The following is a 21,925-nucleotide window of genomic DNA, read 5'->3' as shown; positions in this document are numbered from 1 at the left end:
AATAAGTGTTTATCTCTGTGTTGTAACAATAGTTAATTTTTTATTTTATTTTAAAGCATTATTATAAATTCATTAAAGTTTTTATGGTCCCAAATTGCACATAGAAGCAATATGTATAGAGACACCAGTCAAACCAAAAGGTGTTTTTCTTTTTAAAAATATGCACACACACACACCGGTTGCTTATTTTCATGCAACTTACTGCTTATTTAAAACTACATTAACATAAAGCTAAAGGCATCTCGCTCTTTGGCCGTTAAAGGACAAATTAGATCAACCGTTTTCATAGTTTGCTAATCCTTCTTTTAGGTTCAAGGTTCTTTATTTGTCACATGCATAGTTATACAGGTATAACACAGTGAAATGTAGCCTGACACACTCGGGTCCTCTACCAGAGGCCTGGGAGCTTGAGGGTCCTGCACAGTATCTTAGCTGTTCCCAGGACTGCGCTCTTCTGGACAGAGATCTCCGATGTTGTTCCTGGGATCTGCTGGAGCCACTCGCCTATCTTGGGAGTCACCGCACCTAGTGCTCCGATTACCACGGGGACCACCGTTACCTTCACCCTCCACATCCTCTCGAGCTCTTCTCTGAGCCCTTGGTATTTCTCCAGCTTCTCGTGTTCCTTCTTCCTGATATTGCTGTCATTCGGAACCGCTACATCGATCACTACGGCCGTCTTCTTCTGTTTGTCTACCACCACTATGTCCGGTTGGTTAGCCACCACCATTTTGTCCGTCTGTATCTGGAAGTCCCACAGGATCTTAGCTCGGTCATTCTCCACCACCCTTGGGGGCATCTCCCATTTTGACCTCGGGACTTCCAGGTTATACTCGGCACAGATGTTCCTGTACACTATGCCGGCCACTTGGTTATGGCGTTCCATGTATGCCTTGCCTGCTAGCATCTTGCACCCTGCTGTTATGTGCTGGATTGTCTCTGGAGCATCTTTACACAGCCTGCACCTGGGGTCTTGCCTGGTGTGATAGACCCCAGCCTCTATGGATCTTGTGCTCAGAGCTTGTTCTTGTGCTGCCATGATTAGTGCCTCTGTGCTGTCTTTCAGTCCAGCTTTGTCCAGCCACTGGTAGGATTTCTGGATATCAGCCACCTCCTCTATCTGCCGGTGGTACCGTGCAGGGGCCTGTCCTTCCATATATATATATTAATACATTAATATGAATAGACATCTGACTATTTTACTGGATAGACAATATAAACATGTTTAAAATTAAAGGAATTTGAAATGTACATTGTTCCTTGGTTTAGTGTCTGGAAGAGAGTCCTGTCTCAGTCAATTATAGATGATGTGAGATGATGTGAGCGGGCGGGTGTGTGTGTTTAGGGCACGGATGGCTTGGGGATAGAAGCTCCTCTTGAGTCTCTCTGTCCTTGCCCGGAAGATGCGGAACCTTCTACCAGAATGCAGAAGTTGGAACTGTTTGTTGCCAGGATGGGACGGGTCCTTCAGTATCTGCGCTGCTCTAGTCCGGCATCTCCTGGTGTAGGTGTCCTGAAGCGGGGGGAGAGCAATCCTGCAGCAGCGTTCTGCTGTACGGATCACTCTCTGGAGAGCTTTTTGGTCCTTCACACAGCTGTTCCCAAACCACGATGTCATGTTCTGTGTGAGGATGCTCTCCACAGCGCCTGTATAGAAAATCCTGAGGATCTTTGGAGAGACCCTGAGCTTCCTCAGTTGTCGTAGGTGATACAGGCGCTGCCTAGCCTTTTTGGTCTGGACCTGAATGTGGGCAGCCCATGTCAGGTCTGAGGAGATGTGGACACCAAGATACTTGAAGGACTGCACCCTCTCCACTGGAGCTCCATTGATGATAATGGGCTTGTAGTCTCTGTGCTGACCCCTTCTGAAGTCCACCACCAGCTCCTTGGTCTTGCCGACGTTCAGCTGGAGGTGGTTGTCCTGGAGGGGGTTGTTTTAGCTAGTTGAGCTCAACAAAAATGGAGGAAACTCGGGAAGAGGTTAACGTCAGAAACTTTTGCAGAAACTGGAGGAACTGCTGCAACTATGTTTTCCAGAACAAATTTATGTTTGCGAGCTTGGCGACTGTTGTCCTCGGTGAGTTACACTTGATTTGAGACTGTTAACATGCTCTAGCTAACTTTCTTTAAAACAATATGGTAGTTAATTAGGACTTGTGGAACACAGTTAACAAAACAACCACAAAGTCATTTTTAATATTTGTGCTTTAACAACATTAATTTATTAAACCGATTTTCTAATACAAAATGAAGATTGTTTATACAGGTAACCTCAACAACTAAACAGGCCTTTTTGCTGCCTACACCTTTGGTTGCTGGGCTAATCAAGCCTCCCTGTGTTAGCTGGGCCTCCTAGCACTGCTATTTCTGATATATTATTATTATTATTATTATTATTATTATTATTATTTGCACCCCCAGAGTTTAAAGGGTGCCTTGAGATTTTTTTCCAGTTTTGTAACATGCTTATAACAAACTACGGTAACTGCTAGCAGTGCTGAGAGTTAGCCATAAAATAACTGTGGGTGTAACAGCACCATCCACTGGACCTGATCTATGTGACCCCAGATCTTATCAACAGGCATGGACACTGAACAGATCCTCCACACACATGAGATGTTTTTTTTTTTTTTTTTTGTCATCAACAATTTTTATTTATTTCATTTTAAACTTCAATAACAGAACTTAAGAATAACTACATAAATAAATAGTTTAAAAAAAACATGGGATGTTTTTTATCTCTTTATTTATGAAGTATACACGGAAGTACAACAACAATATAACAATCCAAAACAGATCTACACTACAGACATATCTAAAGTTTACTAGGCATAATCATCTTTACCTTAAATAAAATATTGGAGGTTGAAGAAATGGGTTAAAAAAAATACAAATGAGAAAATAAGAGTAAAATTTGGTAAATAAAGCTTGAACACTAACAAGATGTAGAAAACAAAGGCTGGTTCATTCTTTTAAAAAAGTTTTATAGTAGTGGAATGGACAGTGTCATATAATCTGCTCCTCCTGTTGAGCACAGTGTATCAGCAGCAGGTTAATTCAGTGGAGAATATTCATCTTCAACTAGTATGTAGGAAACAGATAAATGACAACACACATCCCCTACAAGGTGTCTTTTTAACCAACAATTATGAATTGTATTATGTAAGTCATGTATAAGTATGTATAAGTCATTAGTACATTTTTCAGTAAAGAAGTAAATGTTTGTAATCAAAAAAACCCCAACAAATGTTGGCAATGTGTTTGATTTATATTCCATATTCTATGGTATTGTTATGTTTTTGGCTCTTGTTTTGGCTTCACTATTCAACTTTCTCCAGTTTTTCTCAGATTTTTCCTCTTTCTCTGATTTCTGCCTCCTCTCTCATGGTCCTCCTGCCCCCATCTGTCCACTTATCCATCTGTTTTCTGTTGCTCATTGAGGTCTGGGTTCCTCTCCAAAGCCAGCTCCTCCAGCTCTTTTGGATGGACACCAATCCATTTCCTATCCAGCTGGGAGACTTAATCCCTCCAGTGGGGGGGCATCTGACTTCAACCACTGCTCAATCCACAAAGCAACAAAACCCTATGGCTCCTCCTGTAGGTGGTGGGCCCCCACGAGAACGTATGTGGCTAATTCAGGCTGAACCTGACTGGGTCCCATTGGTTCCCCGGCACCATGTCCTCCAATGGAGAGCCTGATTACCGCCACAGAAGAGGCAACAATCTGGCAGAAAAGACTGGAAAACCTGCCAATGGGTGGGCAAACCAAAAGGCTGCCCCACTTCTCTACCTGAGAGACAACAGAGAGCGAGAAAGAGAAGAAAAGGGGAAAACAAGCCCAAGCACGAATTATATTTAGAAGAAATGGTACAATAGCTTATTAAACACTAATCCAAAAGCAAAATAATATTTGTTAATGATTAATCTTTAACTTGGCATCTGTACATGTTTGAGAAATTAGGTTGTTTATTTTGTTATTGAGAATAAATAAAATTGTCATATTTTGTTTTAACTGGTCAGTGTTTTGTTGTGTTTAAATTCACATTTTCTTTTTAAATCAAAGTAAAAAAGAAGAATTTCAAATAAGAAATTTTTAAAAAGATGTCCTTGATCATTTTTCACTATACGATTTTTTTATAAGATGAAATTATACTCTTTTTTTTCTCTTTCATAAAAAAATATTAAAGTTGTGTTTTTGCATGGCTTTTGTATTATTCCTGCACTCATTCATTTTCAAAACATTCATGAGCTGTTTATGTATTACTTTTATGCAGGACTTGCTGTTGGCTTGGTCATCAGGAGTGTCAACACTCTTGCAGAGGTAGAAAAAACTACCTCGGCTTTCCAGGAGAAATACTCATGCAGATGCTTCAATTCATTACTGTTCCTCTTATTGTGACCTCTGTGATAATAAGTAAGATAGTGGATCATTTCTCACCAAATTAACTGATATATTCTGGATATCTAAAGTGCTGTGCAGACGTCTTGAGCCACATCTCATTTTTCAGATATAGTTTCCAAGGAGCCAGACTTGCTTGTAATTTTAAAGTGGTCTTGAGCAGTAGTTCTCTCTGCTTTCGGAGGATTTCTTTGGACATTGGTGGCTTTTTCACTCATTTTCAGTCCAGTGATCAGTACTATTTTCAGAGGAATGGTTTTTTGTTTGCTCAGCCACGTAAACACTGTATAACACACACACACACACACACACACACACACACACACACACACATACACATATATGAGAAACAGTCCTGGCCCTTCAGCTGAGCTATCTAGTTTCTAAAGTCTCAGTGGAAAGGTGGATGTCAAGAAGCTGCCTTTCTTAAGCAAGAGAAATGAATGAATTCAAATTTGATATTTTGTGCAGCATGGTGGAGGCTCTGTCACAGTTTTCAGCTGCTTTTTAGCCAGTGATGTCAAAATTGATGGAAGATTTAATGATGTGATCTCAAGCACACTGCCAGTACAGTAAAACCATACCTGGATAGGACAACGCATAATGGAAAACTGTCTGTCATGGCTTGGCCTCCCCAGAGTCTAGAGCTCAACATTATTGAGGCAGTGTGAGATCATCTGAACAGAGAACAGAATAAACGGGCGCCGACATCCACAGAAGGCCTGTGTGATGTCCAGCAAGAAGCCTGGAGAACTACTCCTGAAAACTACTTTGAGTTAAAGAAATTACAAGAAAGCTTCCTATGAGAGTTCAGGTTGTGCTGAAGAATAAAAAAATAAATCTTGACTTTCAAGCTCATTAAAATTTCCCCCTTATTTACTTTCAACACATTTGCATAGTACTGTACTGTCCTATACACAAAGTCCTAATAAAACATACAATTATAATTACAAAGGCAGTTTCTTGAAAATAGTCGCAGTGGTGACTGCTGATTATTTAGAGTATCTTGAATACTGTGTCTGCATAAGCCTCACTAGCACATAACTCAATATCGCTAAATGCACTGATATATATCTAAAAATAAATGTTAAAAATTATTTTTTTTGCAATTTAAAAGAACTGACACTTTCAATGGATGTAATATATACAAAAGTAGTGATTACAAAATAGTTGCGAAGCATTTATAACTCACATTTATTTGTCTAAAGCTATATTTACAAAAGACGTCACTTCATCAATATCACTTTCAATAAACAGCATTATCATTTTTAGTCACATTACAAACTTAATTTAGTCACATTTGAATTACATACAAATAAAAAAAATAAAAAGGTATTTGGACAGCATTATAAATATTACTCATGTACGTTGTAAAACCTGTTTTATGCCATTTTAACATTCAAACTAAATTACCATCAGGTATTGAATATCTGGATTTTAATTATGGCTGCTTAAATGTAGTATCTCTAATCTGGGTATGGTTTGTTTGAAAGTCTGCTGTGTCTATCTGCTGATTACTGTATTGTCTTGTGTTTTATACTTTTACAGGAGTTGCTGGTTTGACTGCTTCTGCCTCCAGAAAAAGAAGTATACGTGCAGCAGTATACTATAGCTTGACATCAATTGTGGCTGTGATTACGGGTAAAAGACAAAACTATAAAACAAGAAGCCAGTTACTTTCAGATTTTTTGTGGACATAATTGAAAATAGGAATGTCTGTATATCTGTGACTGTTGTAGTAAGTAGATATAATCTAATCTGAAGCTTGAAGCATCTTTCCAGCACCTTACTGAATTTATGCCACCAAGAATTAATGCAATTCTGGAAGCAAAAGAAAGTCAGATTTAAATATATGTAGTTTTATTACTGTGTAAATTAATGTTAATTCACAAAATGCTTCAAAATGACCAATAAGGACGTGCCCAGAAGTTGGGTGTGTTTAGCAAGACTTACTTTCGCGTCTTATTTGTGGTTCTGTATCTCTGTGTATGTCTTGCAGGATTAGCTCTGGTGCTGATAATCAAGCAAGGAGCTACTTACAACACTCAAGATATCAAAGAAGGAGATGAAGAAAATTTCTCCACTATTGATGCTTTGTTGGATTTAATAAGGTGACTGTATATACAAGCAACAACAAATTGCAGTAAAGACTGCCATGATTTTTGTAGATGGTCAGCATGAGGAAATGAAAATATTTATGAAGGTTAATTCGTTTCTTAACAGAAACATGGTGCCACAGAATTTGTTTCGGGCCTGTGTCCAGCAGGTATTTTACCTTTCCTCATGCTATGCACACACCACTCCCTTGTTTGTTTTCAATAAAGGGTGAAATGTAATATTTATGCGATCTATGCGATTTTGTGAGCTTACTTTTTCAAATAATAATACATCAAATAACTGTCAGGCCACTTCTCTTACTGTGCTCCCCCTCTTGCTTCAGAATACCGCTGAAATTCATTTGGTGGCTCACTACGTTGATGATGTCAACACGCTTGGCCTGATTTTCTGCTCCTTTTTTCTTGGACTGACACTCAAGCTGATGGGGGAAAGAGGGGAGATCGCAGTTGAAGTTGTTACCATACTCCATGGGACCATAAAATATGTTATTAACTTAATGTTAAGGTACAGTGGAACTGAATAATCTGTGGTGAAATAGAAGTAAAAATATATGCTGCCTGGAGGTTTTCTCTCACTGTCACTGTCTAATGATCCATTTTTTGTTTCTTCCAAGTTTGAGAAAATTCAGGAGTCAAATGAGCTTATTTCACCAGAGTTGAATGAAGTTTTGTGTTCTGTAACTAAGACTGGAGTTTCTGGATGTAACTCTGAAAAAACTGGAGTTTCTGTTTTCACTTCTCAGCCAAGTTATGTTGATCCCGAGCCACCTGTTTTTGGATCAGTTAATAGTACAGGGAAGGCTTTGGTAGTACTAATTAATAGTGAGCTTTCAGATGTAGATTACATGTGTGAATCTGTTATGAAATTTTCTGACTTGGACAATCATAATCTCACTCAAGACATTAAAAATGCTGTTCAAAAGACTATTTGCTGCTCTGCTCAAAAGACAATTTCTCCTACTGCTGAACTAAACAGGGACAGTTCAATTTCCCAGCCAGATACTGTTCAGGCTACACCTCATGAGACTGTTGTTGGTGTTGCTTCACCCATGTGTTACGCGGCTCACCAGCCAGTTCATTCTGAGGCTGCCTGTGATAAACCTCATGTTTCCATTATCTCCTGAGTTAAATTTCACAAGCCCAGAGTATGCTCATTCAAAGACTGTTTGCGTTGCTCATTGTGAACTCTTCAAGACTGTGCGTTCTGTGATTGTCCAGGTTAAGAGCAACAAGGTGTCATCTGCTGTTAACAAGCTGGCAAAAATACTTGGTTTGAACACTGCAGAGTTGGTTGCTCAAGTTAAAGTTTTAGTTCCACGATCATGTCTGTATAAATCTGTGCTCCATGCTTTTCAGCCAGTAGTCCTGGGAACTGTGTGTGCAACTTCCCAGGCTGCATTTTGTAAGACTGTGTTTAATGTTGCTTCACACCCAGTTTATTCAGACACCGCTTGTATGAATTCTCCAGCACCTGTGACTGCACCTGAACTCACCTTTCCTAAGACTGCTAATGTCAGCCTGGACAACTTAAGAGTAGCAGTTTTACCAAGGTCAGCCAGCCGGCTCGGTCACTCAGGCACAGCTGGCTGCCGGCGGAGCTCACGGGCGCGTCACTGAAACCCCCCCTGGCTTCTGCTCCGCGGCTGCTGAGTGACCCTTCATCTGGGACTCTCCAAAGTTTTGCTAAAAGTGCACAAATATTACACAATAGAGAATTCAGAAATCACATTTGATAGTGCATACTTCATTAGTTCATATTAATAAATCTAATAACAACCATACACAGCATTACCTAAAACCAAACTAAAATTAAAAGGGAAGGCATTGGTTTATTATATTAGTGATATTAACATATTATTATTAATAATGTTTATTGACATTTCTATGCCATTTACAAATACCGTCTGTGTTATATCTAAAGAAAAGCAAAAACACTAAATAAAAACCAAGTGTTCAAAATAATAAACTGTGAGGTGCACATACAGTTTGGAAAGAAATAATAATAAAAAAAGAAATACAAAAAATACGAAACAATCGTTTTGCATTTATATGTAGTAAAAGCCTGTGTACGTTCATGTGACGTCATGACGCAGCGTTTATCGCGGATGTAAACACGGAAGTTTGTTTCACGTGGAGGGAAAATCAATGATGGCACCGATTCTCGAGCGTTTCGTCAGCCCCGGGAAAGGTAACGGTCTCCGGGCAACGGGCAGGATACGCAAAGGAGAGCTGGTGATCTCTGCCGAGCCGCTGGCCTGCTGCGTGTCCAACAGACTGGCCAAAGAGGTCTGCCACCACTGCTTCACTCGGTAAGAAGACCGGGTGTGCTCGCTCTGTCAGTGTGCGAACAGCCTTTTGTGGAAAGGAAACGCTGCTGGGTGGTTAGTAGTGTGTTTAGTTAAAGTGGAGGCAGTGTGATGGTTGAGGACTCGCTCTGTGCTTGTAGGAAGATTAAATAGGTAAATGATTCCCATCTATGTTAGTTTGAGTTTACCGAAGGTGGTCTATACGGTCTACTGTATATCATAGACTGTATAGTCTTTATATATAAGTGGGTGCATGGGTACTATGGATATTTCTTGTTCATAATAGCTGCTAAATGATAACATTAGTAGATGTAGTTCTTCAACCGGCCACGAGATGGTAGCAAGGCTCCTTCATGGAGGAGGCAGACTTCAGTTATGATAATCTGACAGTGAAATTTATAACAGGAAAAAATCTTTATAAGTGCTGTAAAAACAATAATATCAACAATATCAACAACCATGAACCCCTTCTTTGTTAATGGGGGAACGAATATCAAACCAAGCACTTCATGGTTTAGACGGACTTTCTGATCCAAAGTTCAGCTTCACTTTCAATATATGTAAATTTTTCTAGTGAAATGTTTAACATCATTTGTCCCATCCACGACACAACATTTGGTCTATAAGATCTTTATGATAGATCAATATTGATTTGTTTTGACTGTGACTTTCTTCTTACGAATACAGTCCAAGTAAATGGAGTTCTGGAATTACTTTTGAGATAATTTTCTCATGTCACTCTGACCTCAGCCCATAGTGTTATTAATCTTTTAGTGTCTGCATATTTGGAGCATATTTCTGATTTAACTTGGCATAATGTATAAAGGGTTGCACTAAAAAAAAATTACAGTGAATTTGTCTAAGGCGTGCAATAACTGACTTAGTATAGAGTTACAAGTTTTCACAGGACTATATGCAATCCTGGGGAAAATTAAGTGCACCCCTACTGCTACGATAGGAATTAAATATAGGTGCACAGGTGTGCTTATCAAAAAAATGTATATGATTGAGGTCAGCCTCTGTTTTAAGCACTTTTATAAAAGCAGACATTTAGACAGTTTCCTAGTCTGGAGCATTTAAGTCTGTGTTGACACAATGCCGCAGTTTCCCAAGAGTGGACTTCCCAGCAAATTCACAGTAAGTGCACAGAGTAAGTGCAAAAAAACCAAAGAGCCATGCCTCAGACTCTACAGGCCTCACTTAGCATGTTAAATGTTGAAGTTCAGTTAGAGAAAGGCTGAATATGTGTGACTTTTTTGGAAGGGGTTATGGTAGAAAGTCTCCTCTCTCTATATAAAAGTACACGGCAGTATGGCTTAGGATTGCAACGCTGCATCTGAATAAATGACAAGACTTCTGGAATAATGACCTTTGGAGAGAGGATGAACCATATTGTGTTAGAAAACTTGGAAATGTTATTATCTTTGCGTTCATGACCAAGGACTCAAAGCCAGTAATACCTGTTGTGGCTTTTGTTGGTTGTATGATCTAAACATGTACTCTTGTTTAGATATAGAATATGCATTAAGAGTTAGTATGCACTATCAGTTGATATGGGGCCTCATGTTGGGTCCTTTATTACTGCCTGATTCTGAAGCTCTGTCCTTTATGCTGCTAAATTAATTTGTCATTGGGATACCAAGCAGCAAACTTACTGCGGTGTGATGTTTGTCCACATGTATACAGCACTAAATTAGCCTCAGATTGTTTTTTGTACTGACCAAGTTATTCTCTTGAAATTATAAATAGTTTCTCATATCAAATTCATAATTTTTTTTCCATTTTTCCTGATTATATGTGGGAAGGTACACATTATCCTTTATTTGCATCAATCTGATGACTTGTCCTTGGTTTCATCTCATTTGCTGCTGTTATTTTATTTTTTTTTTCAGTTTGATGCTTAATGATAGCACTGTGGTTTTCTCTACTGTAGCCAAACCTACTTAATCAGGCTAAATGGACGTATGTGAATTTAATGAGGCTGCTAAGGAGAGAAACAAGTGTGCTAATTTCTGGTGCAAAGTGATAGGTTAATTACTGTGGGCTATAAACAGTACATATATGAGCCTAGGAAACAAATGAATAGAGACAGTCTAGCAACGGGATCACATCAGCCGTGATGCCAGTGACTCTCATCAGTGGACAGCACTCGCGTTCAGCCTGGGCCTCTGTTTTTGTGTTGTATTGTGTTGACAGACTTGTCCAAAACTAGCCTTCCTGTCATGGCTGGTTGCAATGATCAACACAAGAAGTTATTGCAGACATCTTCTGAGAGAATATTAAAATACACATGTTTAAACAAGAAAGTAATGCTTTTTAGAGAGTGTACTCACTCTTTAATACTGCAGTCAAAATTACTATCTCTTCTCACACTGTAATATGTATCTGATGAAATAATAAATAGTATTCAGTTTCATGGTCAATGAAAATGAAATCTCCTGATCTGTACCCCACCATCAACACATACACGTAGATGTGTGGGTAAAAGTCTCTGCAGTGCTGTGAAAAACGGTCTGGGCTCACCCTTTCTGATTTTGTATTAATTTTGCATATTTGTCACATAGTTTCATATTTGTTATTACAGCTCAAATAAATTTAAATATGAGACAAAGATAACCCAAGTAAACACCAAATGCAGGTTTTAAATTTTGATTTCATTTGTTAAGGAAAAAATCGTTTGTGATAACTGGCAGTGAGTCTTTCACATCGCTATGGAGAATTTTGGCCTGGTCTTGTGTGCAGAATTGTTTTATTTCAGCTGCATTTAATGATTTTTGAGGATGAACCACATGTTTCATGCCAAAGCATTTCAATCTGATTTAAGTCTGCATTTCGATTCATTTTGTTTTCAGCAGCAAGGCAGCCCTAGACCATAATACTACCACCACCATGTTTGACTGTTGCTGTGATGTTCTGTTTATGAGATGCTGTGTTCATTTTACAGCAGATGTAACAGGAGTTAATCTTTCTAAAACGTTCAACTTTTGTCTCGTCAGTCCACAGAATATATAGAATATGTGTATATTAGGGGTGCAACGATACTCGTATCGATATTGAACCGTTCGATACAGTGCTTTCGGTTCGGTACGCATATGTATCGAACAATACAAAATTTGTAATTTATTTTATCAACTTTCCTTCTGACCATGCTGTCTGTGTTGAGCGCTCAGTGAATCAGCGTTCGACTACTCCGCCTAGGCTGCACTGTCGAGCGCAGATCCACTGAGCGTTCAACACAGACAGCATTGTCAGAAGGAAGAGTGCAGGGCAAGCTAGCAGACAGAAGTTAAGCTCTCCTTGCAACATGGCAAATTGAACCTCCCCCACCCTCATTCAGATCTGGCGTTTGGAATTATTTTGGTTTTCATGTGACGTATGACCCTGAAGGTAAGCGCGTCATGGACTAAAGTAAAACAGTATGTTGGATGTGCCACGCAATGCTCAATTACATGGGTGGGAAGTAGTGTGTTAGTGCAGTTAGCTCATTAACGTGTTAGCCGTCTAGCCCCACGCACGGGGCGATCAGGGGTAGCTCGTTAACGGAGATTTGCCGTGTTGTGGCGTTAACGTCATTTCAACGAGATTAACGCTGACAGCACTAGTGGGAACACAACGAATATGACTGCACATTTACACCGACATCATCCTAGTGCAAAGACAAGTGGAAGCAGACAAAAACAACAAGCATGCATGCTACAAACTTTACCCGAGTCATTTAGACAGCCGTTAGCACATGATTCTCCTCATGGGGACCTGATATGTTTAATATTGTGGCGAGCTCAGACAAGGAGGAGACGGAGGTGTCGTTTGGTCTTGCTTCCCGTGAGCTAGCCAGAGAGCACAGCCGTTTATTGACATCTGCAGAAGAACACTGCCGCTAGCTAACTGCTCAGCGCGGCAACCGCACAGCAACAACAACAACAACACACAGGGCGCCCTCTGACCCCGGAAGGACACGCCGTCGCAGCGAGAGGGCGTCACCCGTCACTATGGCAACATAAACAAAACATAACTGTACAAACAGAACCCTGAACAGCCCTGACCCGCTACATAGCCCCCACCTAAGGGGTCAGTCGTCCCCGACGACGCCATTACCCCACACAAAGTCCTGCAAATGTCCAGGTGCCTTCTTTTGGCGCACCGGCCGGTCACGACCGGCGGGGGAAAAGTCACTCGGGTCAGAACATGGGGTGCCACCATCATCCCACTTCTGACACCAATGTGGCGAGCTCAGACAAGGAGGAGACGGAGGTGTGGTTTGGTCTTGCTTTCCGTGAGCTAGCCAGGGAGCACAGCCGTTTATTGACATCTGCAGAAGAACACTGCCGCTAGCTAACTGCTCAGCGCGGCAACCGCATAGCAACAACAACAACAACACACAGGACGCCCTCTGACCCCGGAAGGACACACCGTCGCAGCGAGAGGGCGTCACCCGTCACTATGGCAACATAAACAAAACATAACTGTACAAACAGAACCCCGAACAGCCCTGACCCGCTACAATATGCTGCTGAGAATATAGCCCAGAAGAAGCGTATAGTATCGCTTTTATTTTGGAAAGAGCCATTTCTCTGTAATAAACTCTCTTTTCCAAAGATGAGTGATTCCTCAATCAGATTTATTTTTTTAATTACTTTTGTTTCAGCAACATTAAATTTAAAAACTGTACTTTTGAGTTAAAATATATATTTATAATTTTAATAAATGACAAATTAAAAACGCATGAAAAATTTTTTTGTATCGAAAAAATATCGAACCGTGACACCAAAGTATCGAATTTTGTGTATCGTTGCACCCCTAGTGTATATATAAATATAAATATACATATATATATGTATGGAATACCTGTTTTTTGGGGGAAAATGGCCAAAAACACACTGAGGACCAAGTTGTATGTGCCAAATGTGGAGCAATCCATTTGAACTTAAGTAGGACAGTTATCTTTCTTGGATTTCTGTCTCATCGCTGCCTTGTTAAGAAAAGAGTGGGTCATCACTGTGCAGGCTCCAGTTGTGACACAGCAGTGACAGTCAATGATCAGTACATTTGGCACCGCAGCACATCCACTTTATCCACGGTTAATGACGTTAATGTGGGGGATGGAACAATTCTATTCACTTAACTGTCCAAGTGCCCCAGAGATACACGCTGCACCTCACACTGCTTTGTTAGAGCAGCAGAAGACTGTCGCCGTGTGCCAATAGCTGCAGTGTATGCCTCCTCCGTTAGTTACTCAAATAAAAGCTTAGATAATAGAATAATAGTAAAGAGATAATAAACACTCTGCTGGAATGTAAATATGCTACATGAACTAACTTCAGGACAGGGCTGTTTATTTTCTCTATTGTTATTTTTTTCCGAGCTGCTTCCTATGAAGATGACAAGATGAAGATGAATCAGCCAGCAGATAAGAGGGAATGCAAAGGTTATATAAAATAAAAACTAGTGTTTATATGTAAACATAACATATAACAAGTAAAAGTACAATAAAGGGAAAATAGAGAACCATAGAAATGAGGCAAGAGGAAAGTAAGAGAAAGATAAACAGCCAGAGAGCAAGAAGTGGGAGGGGTGACTCATAATACAGTACAGATTTAAGTTCCTCCACAGCCCAACGTATCATTGTGTCTTCCTTAGATCCCTGCATTCAAATTGTGGACAGATAAAACAAGTGACATCATAGAAAGTAGGCAGCCATCGCTGCTGAGTAAGCAACTGATGCTGTTTCTACCTTGTGGCGGCCAACTTTGCAGCACTCGTCAAACCAGCTAAGAACACGTTTCTGCACCTTATGCAGTTGCAATTGGTGCAAATCGTTTAAAACCATAACCGATGGGACAGAAATATTTAATTTTGTTGACAGATTGTCAGCAAATTGACTTTAATTTAATTGATTTAACCATCCTCCAAAAAAAATGGACTAGTGTGCCCTCTATATAAGTTATAAAGCTGTTATGGAGTCATATACATCCTAATTCCATCCTACTATGTTGATGGTCAGGAATCCCAGAGGACTGTTTAATCATGTCCCAACACCATGTAATCAAAAGCATGGCTGAGGTCGAAAATATCTGTCATCCACAGTGGAACGACTGGCAGTGGGAGGTACGTTTCTTTCAAAATCTAACTTGGAGACTGCTCCTTTGAGTCTCACACAAAACCTTGAGTAATGGGTGTTTGTTAAGAGGAATCTACCATGGGACATCATAAGTCTTCATGGCAGTATCCAGCAGCAAACTTTATAATATAAAATTGGACATTTTAGCACAGAAATCTATGGCTGTTGTCTTGGTTATGGAACAAGCTCCAAGTGGTCACTGGAGGAACTGCAGTTTTTTTCACTTGACTTAATTCTTCCATTTTTGTTCAATTTAACAACTCGTACATTTAAATTGTATTGAGACAAAAGATGATGTATCGTTAGGAGGGCATGACCTCTTTGAGTGAAGGGTTCACTATATACACTACCAGTCAAAAGTCTGGACACACTTTCTCATTTCATGTTTTTTCTTTATTTTCTTGACTATTTTCATTGTAGATTCTCACTGGAGGCATCAAAACTAAGAATGAACACACATACATGTTTATGTAGTAAACAAAAAAATGTGAAATAATTAAAAACAGGAATTTATATTGTAGATTCTTCAAAATAGCATATTGTTCTCTCAACGCACTGCAAAAAAATGTCAATATTTGCCAATTTTCTATAATAATTCTTGAACTTTGCAAGTCTCTTATGACAGTTTTTCAAATGCTGCAGCTCTAGCCATCTCACAAGCCCAGTCTTGCTATTAAAATGCTGGATTGAACCCAGCTTCTAATTTGTTTATCACCGCCGATCCAGACTGACCCGTCCCCTAAAACAAACAATCTTGAGCTAAGCTTTACTGGAATCTCTGAAATCTCGCGTATAATTCCACGAACCCTTTCCTAAAATTCCTCCAGCTTATCACATGACCATAGAACGAGTAAAAACACCTTCTTTGGACTTCAGTATGTGAAAGTTTGTACTTTGTAGCCCTCGGTCCAAGTCTAAAGAGTCTGAAGAACAGGCATAGTTTTTAACTCAAGGCTACAAAACAAGTGGTGCTGTTTCAGTAGGAACATGTGTTTTTGATGTGCAATCTGTCTTTTTCACACAGCCGGTAGCAGTTGCTTATTAATCAAAAGTGTCTATTGGTTGTGATAAAAAGTTGGACAAAAAAAATATGGGATTGTTTATTTTCTGGCATGACGGTCTCTTTGTTTTACACGCTGTTTCAGGACTTCTGGCTACAAGCTTTAACATTGTAACTTGACATGTATTCAGTTCAGTTGTGTCAAAAGACACAAGAACACAGAGTTATAACAAGATAAAATAAATAAAGAATTAGAGTTCATGTCTCTGCAGAGTTCAGCTATTTTTCTCTGTGCTGTGGGCAAACACAGGTTTGTGTGGGCGCGTGTGGGATGATTTAGAATAGGACACAGGCCATAGGTCATGTTGATCATGTTTTTGAGGTATCGAATAAGTGCTTTTTGCTACATCAGCTTGTCGTGAGGTGGACATTCATCAACCCGAGTGTGTGAATCTTATTATTGATTTTTAGCATTAGTGAGAGATCTGCAAATTGTGTTATCACCAAAAAACATTAGGGACGCCTCGTGCGCACGCACAGGCAGAGTTTGGCCTCAGAGATGTGAGGTGTGTTTTCCCTGTTTTCACTAAAAACACAATTAGTCTTCACAGCATGACTGAGTGTTGAAGAATGTGTGCAAGTGTGCAATTATTTGTGCAACTGTATGCAAGAACAGAGAGACGTACTTTATGTTTGTGCGTGCGTGCGTGCGTGCAGGAAATGAGCAGGTGGTGGGGTAGGGGGCTTCAAAGCTGAAGTTAATTACAGGCCTTGAAGGCTGTATGTAAGTAATGACTGATAAATGCCGAGGGAGTACATACGCACACACAAACACACACAAAGAAGCACACACATCTCAGTAGGATCAAATCGCCAGAGGTCAACAAACAAACAACTAGAGGTTCTCAGACTGACAGAGAGTGAGGAGGGGGTGAGGAGGGATGGTGGGGAGAACAAAGGCAGGAAATAAAGAGAAGTGTTTTTTTATAGTTAGAAGAATTTCTTACCATTCACACGGCACAAATGCAAATTCAAACCACATTTGAAATGCAGCCACATTGCTCGCCAATTAACTAGAAAACAAGGTGTAACAATCTCTTTGTCTCCAGGTTTTTCCTTTTTGGAAAGCTGAAGAGACTTTGAAATTCATCAGAGGTGGAAAGTTTTTATTGGAAATCTCAATAGTTTAACTCTTTATAATAATGTTATACATTATATTTGGACCCCTTTGTCTTCTGAAGTGTCAGGGTTTTTTGTGGCAGAGATTGAACAGTGTGCTGGAAACACTCCTCAGAGATTGTGGTTCATATTTACACGATAGCGTCACACAGTTGCTGCGGATTTGTTGACCACTGATGTGAATTTCATTTTAAACCACCTGTGTCGCCTTTCTGTCCTCGTTATCTGTTTAAAGCAGGAAAAAATAGACCTGGTGTGAATTTTAGTGCTGCAGAAAGGAGAGCTGTTTATTAAACATGCTGCGGCATGCCTGGTGGGATCACAACAATTGTCTTGAGTGGGTTCGATCTACTCCGGTAACCCAATGCTGAGCTAAATGTGTGGGATAGAGTGATATAGTTTAGGCGTACCTCTGTAATTTATAGTTCCCAAGCATGGTGTTTTTTACAGTTCCAGTTGAGTTGCCATTTACAGGAATGGTCACTGATCTGATCTGAACGGTAAATGATCACACTCGTGCAGGCTGTTTGTTTTGATGGGTGAAAAAATAAAAGAGGAAGTTCCAGAAAAAGATGGAAATATGAAAGACACGACTCGATCTCTCATGGACAGATAACACATCAAACATACACCCACTTTAAAGGATTTTTCTCTTTGCTTGACAGACCAAAGAAGAGCTCAAATATGTTCTTTCTGCAGTGAGGCTGGTGTGTGTGTGTGTGTGTGTGTGTGTGTGTGTGTTAGGTGAGGGGGGCAGGGCAGCATTATCTCTGTCAGATGAAGTCTTTATATGTGACACCAATCTCTCACTCATTGTCTCTTTGGACCACACACGCACACTGTAGAAGAGTGAAAACAACAATAACAAAACTGCTAAAGCTTTTGTCTTATTTATAGAGGGAAACTTTTGATTGAAAGATAGATGAACCAGTTTTCTTGGGGTCTTACGCATTTCAAGGCACATAAGGAATATTGACAGTTGACGTTAGAGTTTTGTTCTGCTTTCAGCGTTACAGGGAAGCCAGTACAAAGAAAACAAAAACCTTTTTCACACATGCACCGCAGAACATTTTTAGATGTTACCCAACAGAGGTGCATGTGTGTGCAAATGGATGTAGCTTGATTAGACGTTTAGTGTTCTTCATTTTGCCAGCTTTCTATTATGAAATCCGTATTTTGTACTAAATAGTCTTGTTATGGTCCTTTTTTTTTTTTTTTTTTGTGTCCCGTTTGGATCTTTAGCCATCAGAATTGTTGTCTTAAGGCCAAGAAAGATGCCAAGCAGATTTATTTTACCAAGTGGATCATCATGGCCTTGCCATATTGGTCCATTTGATTGACCTTTATTATAATTATGTATTTATTTTATTTTCGATTGCTACAAACGGGACAGACATGACTGGGGGATAGGACAGGGAGAAAGAATGAAAGAAAGAGAGGGAGAGAAAGAAAACCAGAGGGGAGAAGAGACGGTGAGAAAGGGGGGAAGAAAGAAAGAAAAACAAACAAAACACCTGGATCACCTGTATGGAGAAAAAAAACAGAAGAGAAAGCTTGTTATGGTCTTAAAAACATTTCTTAAATGCTCTTGAGATGAATCCTCATTAAATACAAAGATAATGAGGTAAGCTTATGTGCAGGTAATCTCTGTTTGGGGAAAAAGGTCAGGCTTCAGACTGATCTAAATGCTCTGTTTCAGTTTTCTGCTTTTGGCCCCACCTTGTGTTTGCGAGGGACAGCCAATAAGAAGAAAGGTGGCTTAACCTTCCATCTAATAGCCACATGGTTCCAAACCTCAGCCTTAACTTGCTTCACTAATCTGGACCGCCCCACTGTGTTTGTGCTGTTCAGGACCGTGGAAGCTTTTTACATTGTAGAAGAAGAAGAAGAAGCTACATTTGGCTGCTCACTTATTCATAAGGGGTCTGCACAGCAGGTAGCTCTGCGTGATTTGGTGGATTATTATGCTTTATGCTTCTCCTAAGGGATCTGACAAATATTGGCCTGGTATGTGGTACAGACCATCCAAGAGGTTTGTGCTTCAGTTTTGTTAAATGAAACTTTATTATGCTTTGCCTGTGTCCCACTCCTTTATTTTGTAGGTGCAGCTTGCTAACCAAGCTTGCTAGTGCCAGCCTGTTGAAGACGTGTATAGTTGTGTTGGTCTTTACTGGCACTTCAGTGTTATATAAGCACAGAGATTCTTACATCATAGAGAGGAAGATGCTGCAACAGAAAAGATGAAATGATTGCTTCTATTTCTATACCACCACCAAATGACGACGCCTGTTGTTTAGCAGAGGACTGCAGCGATTCCAACACATCCCAACCGCCAGTATAAATTGTTAGGCTTAGTTTATGGTCGCCACATTGGTTGTTGCACACGCCAGCTGTGAAATTACCACGCCCCGTAATGGTTTACAGCTGATTTCGACTTCTGTGCTGAATCTTTGTAGAACCTCTGATGTAAGTGACTGACTCAGTTACCAGCATTCATGCTGTTGGTGGGTTAATTACCTTGTTGTTGTGTCCTGGTGTTTCACAAGCAGTACCAGCCACAATAGAAACAAATAAAATGCTGGGACATTTTTCTCCTCTTTGTCCCTGCTCTGTGTTTGTTTGTTTTTTTTTAAATATATTCAAATATGATATTGTTGTACTTTTAGTAATCTCACTCCAGGAATTTGGGGCCGTTTTTTCATTTAGGGTTTGGACTTGCTTGTACTATTATAAACATCTGCATTATAAGTACAAAAACAGTGGTTGGCCTTCATCTTCTGCCTGTTTCAGACACAGGATGAGGTAAAGAGCTGTACTTAGGTCCAGTGCAAAATGAATAAGGTTTATTTTGAACAGCATATTAAGCTGCTCCAAGGAAAAATATGGAGTTGGAAATGAGCATAAGTTCTCTTTAAATACATTTTAAGAGCAGTTTATACACACACACACACACACACACACACACACACACACACACACACACACGGATAAGAGTATGTGAATGCAGTGGTATATGAAGCATACAGATTACCTCTTTAGATGCATTTTGACAGGGCTACAGAGAGAGGAGCACATGAGAGGAGGGAAATGGTTCAAAAGGCAAGTCACCGCTCTTCTTCCTCCTCCTCCTCTCTTAACCTGCTCCCTCATTTTTATTCATTCTTCCATATGCTCATTCCGACATATGTCTCCCTACCTCTCTTCCCTCCTTCCACATTTTTTTTCTTCCCATCTGCTCCCCCCTTTCTTCTCTCTCAGTTTTTCCTCACCCGTATCCTCCATCTTCTCATTCCTTATCGTTCAGAAGCATTTATTTTGTCCCACCTGCCTCTGCTCCCTGCTTCACTCCCGGGGTAGATTATTTTGCTTGCATCTGCTTCTCACTCCTCTCCTCCTCCTCCCCTCTGTTCTTCATCTCCTGCAGTTGGATACCCAGGTGTCTCAAAACATGCACACGCACACACACAGCTGTATCATTTGCAAACCAAGTGATTTGCTGTAAACTGGGAACACACCTTCCCATGTGTGTAATGCTTGGTATTATTCATCTAGCAAGCACATCTGTTTATCATTTTTTGCTGTACTTGTGGGGACCACATGCACACACAGAAATTTTATTCGATCCTCTGGGGGATGATTACTTAGTTTTTTCTGGCATAGTTTGTATTTTGCAAGACAATTAATGAAACCCTGTGTTTTTCCAGCATGTGCGTAGTTCACAGTGTTTGTGTGAGTGTGTTTGTATTCTGAAGAAATCTGGATAAATCCACAAAGCTCCCTGTTGATTCACATTATTGTGATCATAGATGGTGCATCTGTTACTTGTGGATTCTGATGTCTCTCTTTGGCATAAAGGGACAAAAACTAGAAAAAGACCAATGTGGGTAAAATTAGTTTTCTGAGAACCATCTGAGATAAAATTGCAAGCATTCATGTACTTAACTCATTCATTTACTCAACCAGAAAATATTTGAGTTGCTGTCTCTGACCAGTTTGGATGAGTTTTTTCTTTCCGATAATTACTGGTTGTGAAATCCAGTCCTGCAGTTTTTCTGACGTTGAATTGGGTTTTTATGGAGCCATGTGAGCATCTGTAGTGCAGACGTACTACACGGCTACGTTTCACAGTCGAAAATTAATTTTAGTCGATATCAGCACACTTCTTTTGTCAAATGTAAATTCAGGTTGTTCAAGATTTGGCCGTCAGACATTACTGTGAGATCAAACCACAACTATGCATGTTTCTAATGGCTTTATTCCCTTTACAACCATTGGTTTTATGATTTATATTTGCTTTTAAAATTCTTATCACCTTCAAATTTACTACACCTATTTAGCTCCAATGCTTATGTATGATCGTATATGTTTTATCATTGTGGAAATGCAAATATACTCCTACACTTTGAAATTATTGTTAATATAATGCCACCTGTAATCTTTCCAGATGGGGTTTTTATCCTAACCGATTCTATCCTTGTTTTCTTTTCTTGTTTTGTTTTTTTTAAATTAATAGATCTCTACATTTTCAACTTTTGCTTTTGTCTTGACATTATTTAATTATTGTGATTATTTTATCCATTCTTAATTTAAACATGATTCTGAGTAACTCTGAAGGAAGTAATAATGACCAAACCTGGACTAGGAGCACAAAGGCCGTATTTTAGGTTTGTATCTGTGTTTTTCCTTTGTACAGAATATCTGTTAACTATGGTAATGAGGCAACAAGAAGGTGATGCCTCATCATCCTGTGTGAGACCCCTCAGGTGTCAGTGAATCATCTTCTAAACAACCATTAAGAATTCAGCA

The 21,925-nt window shown here is 39.7% G+C and overlaps 1 protein-coding gene and 2 long non-coding RNA genes across 3 annotated transcripts in view; all 3 read left to right on the top strand.

Annotated features, from left to right (window-relative positions):
• Nucleotides 1-1,765: 1,765 nt before the first annotated feature.
• Nucleotides 1,766-4,012, top strand: LOC146718491 (uncharacterized). Its single transcript, XR_014916280.1, has 2 exons — nt 1,766-2,077; nt 3,442-4,012. It is a non-coding gene; the product is annotated as an uncharacterized LOC146718491 (long non-coding RNA).
• A 2,435-nt stretch (nt 4,013-6,447) lies between these two features.
• On the top strand, nt 6,448-7,337 carry LOC146718490 (uncharacterized). The gene is made up of 3 exons (XR_014916141.1): nt 6,448-6,510; nt 6,623-6,665; nt 6,840-7,337. It is a non-coding gene; the product is annotated as an uncharacterized LOC146718490 (long non-coding RNA).
• A 1,283-nt stretch (nt 7,338-8,620) lies between these two features.
• smyd3 (SET and MYND domain containing 3) overlaps nt 8,621-21,925 on the top strand; it is a 103,857-nt gene continuing 90,552 nt past the window's right edge. Inside the window, exon 1 of the mRNA XM_085452261.1 lies at nt 8,621-8,825. Coding sequence (XP_085308387.1) covers nt 8,662-8,825 — 164 coding nt within the window. The 5' untranslated portion in view covers nt 8,621-8,661. The remainder of the gene's footprint in view (nt 8,826-21,925) is intronic.

This window comes from Copadichromis virginalis, linkage group LG1, assembly GCF_057382275.1.
Source record: "Copadichromis virginalis isolate Kocher_CV1m ecotype Utaka linkage group LG1, C_Virginalis_male_GT1.1, whole genome shotgun sequence".
NCBI lineage: Eukaryota > Metazoa > Chordata > Actinopteri > Cichliformes > Cichlidae > Copadichromis > Copadichromis virginalis.
Note: the sequence above shows the minus strand (reverse complement) of the source record. Positions and strands in the feature narration are given on the sequence as shown.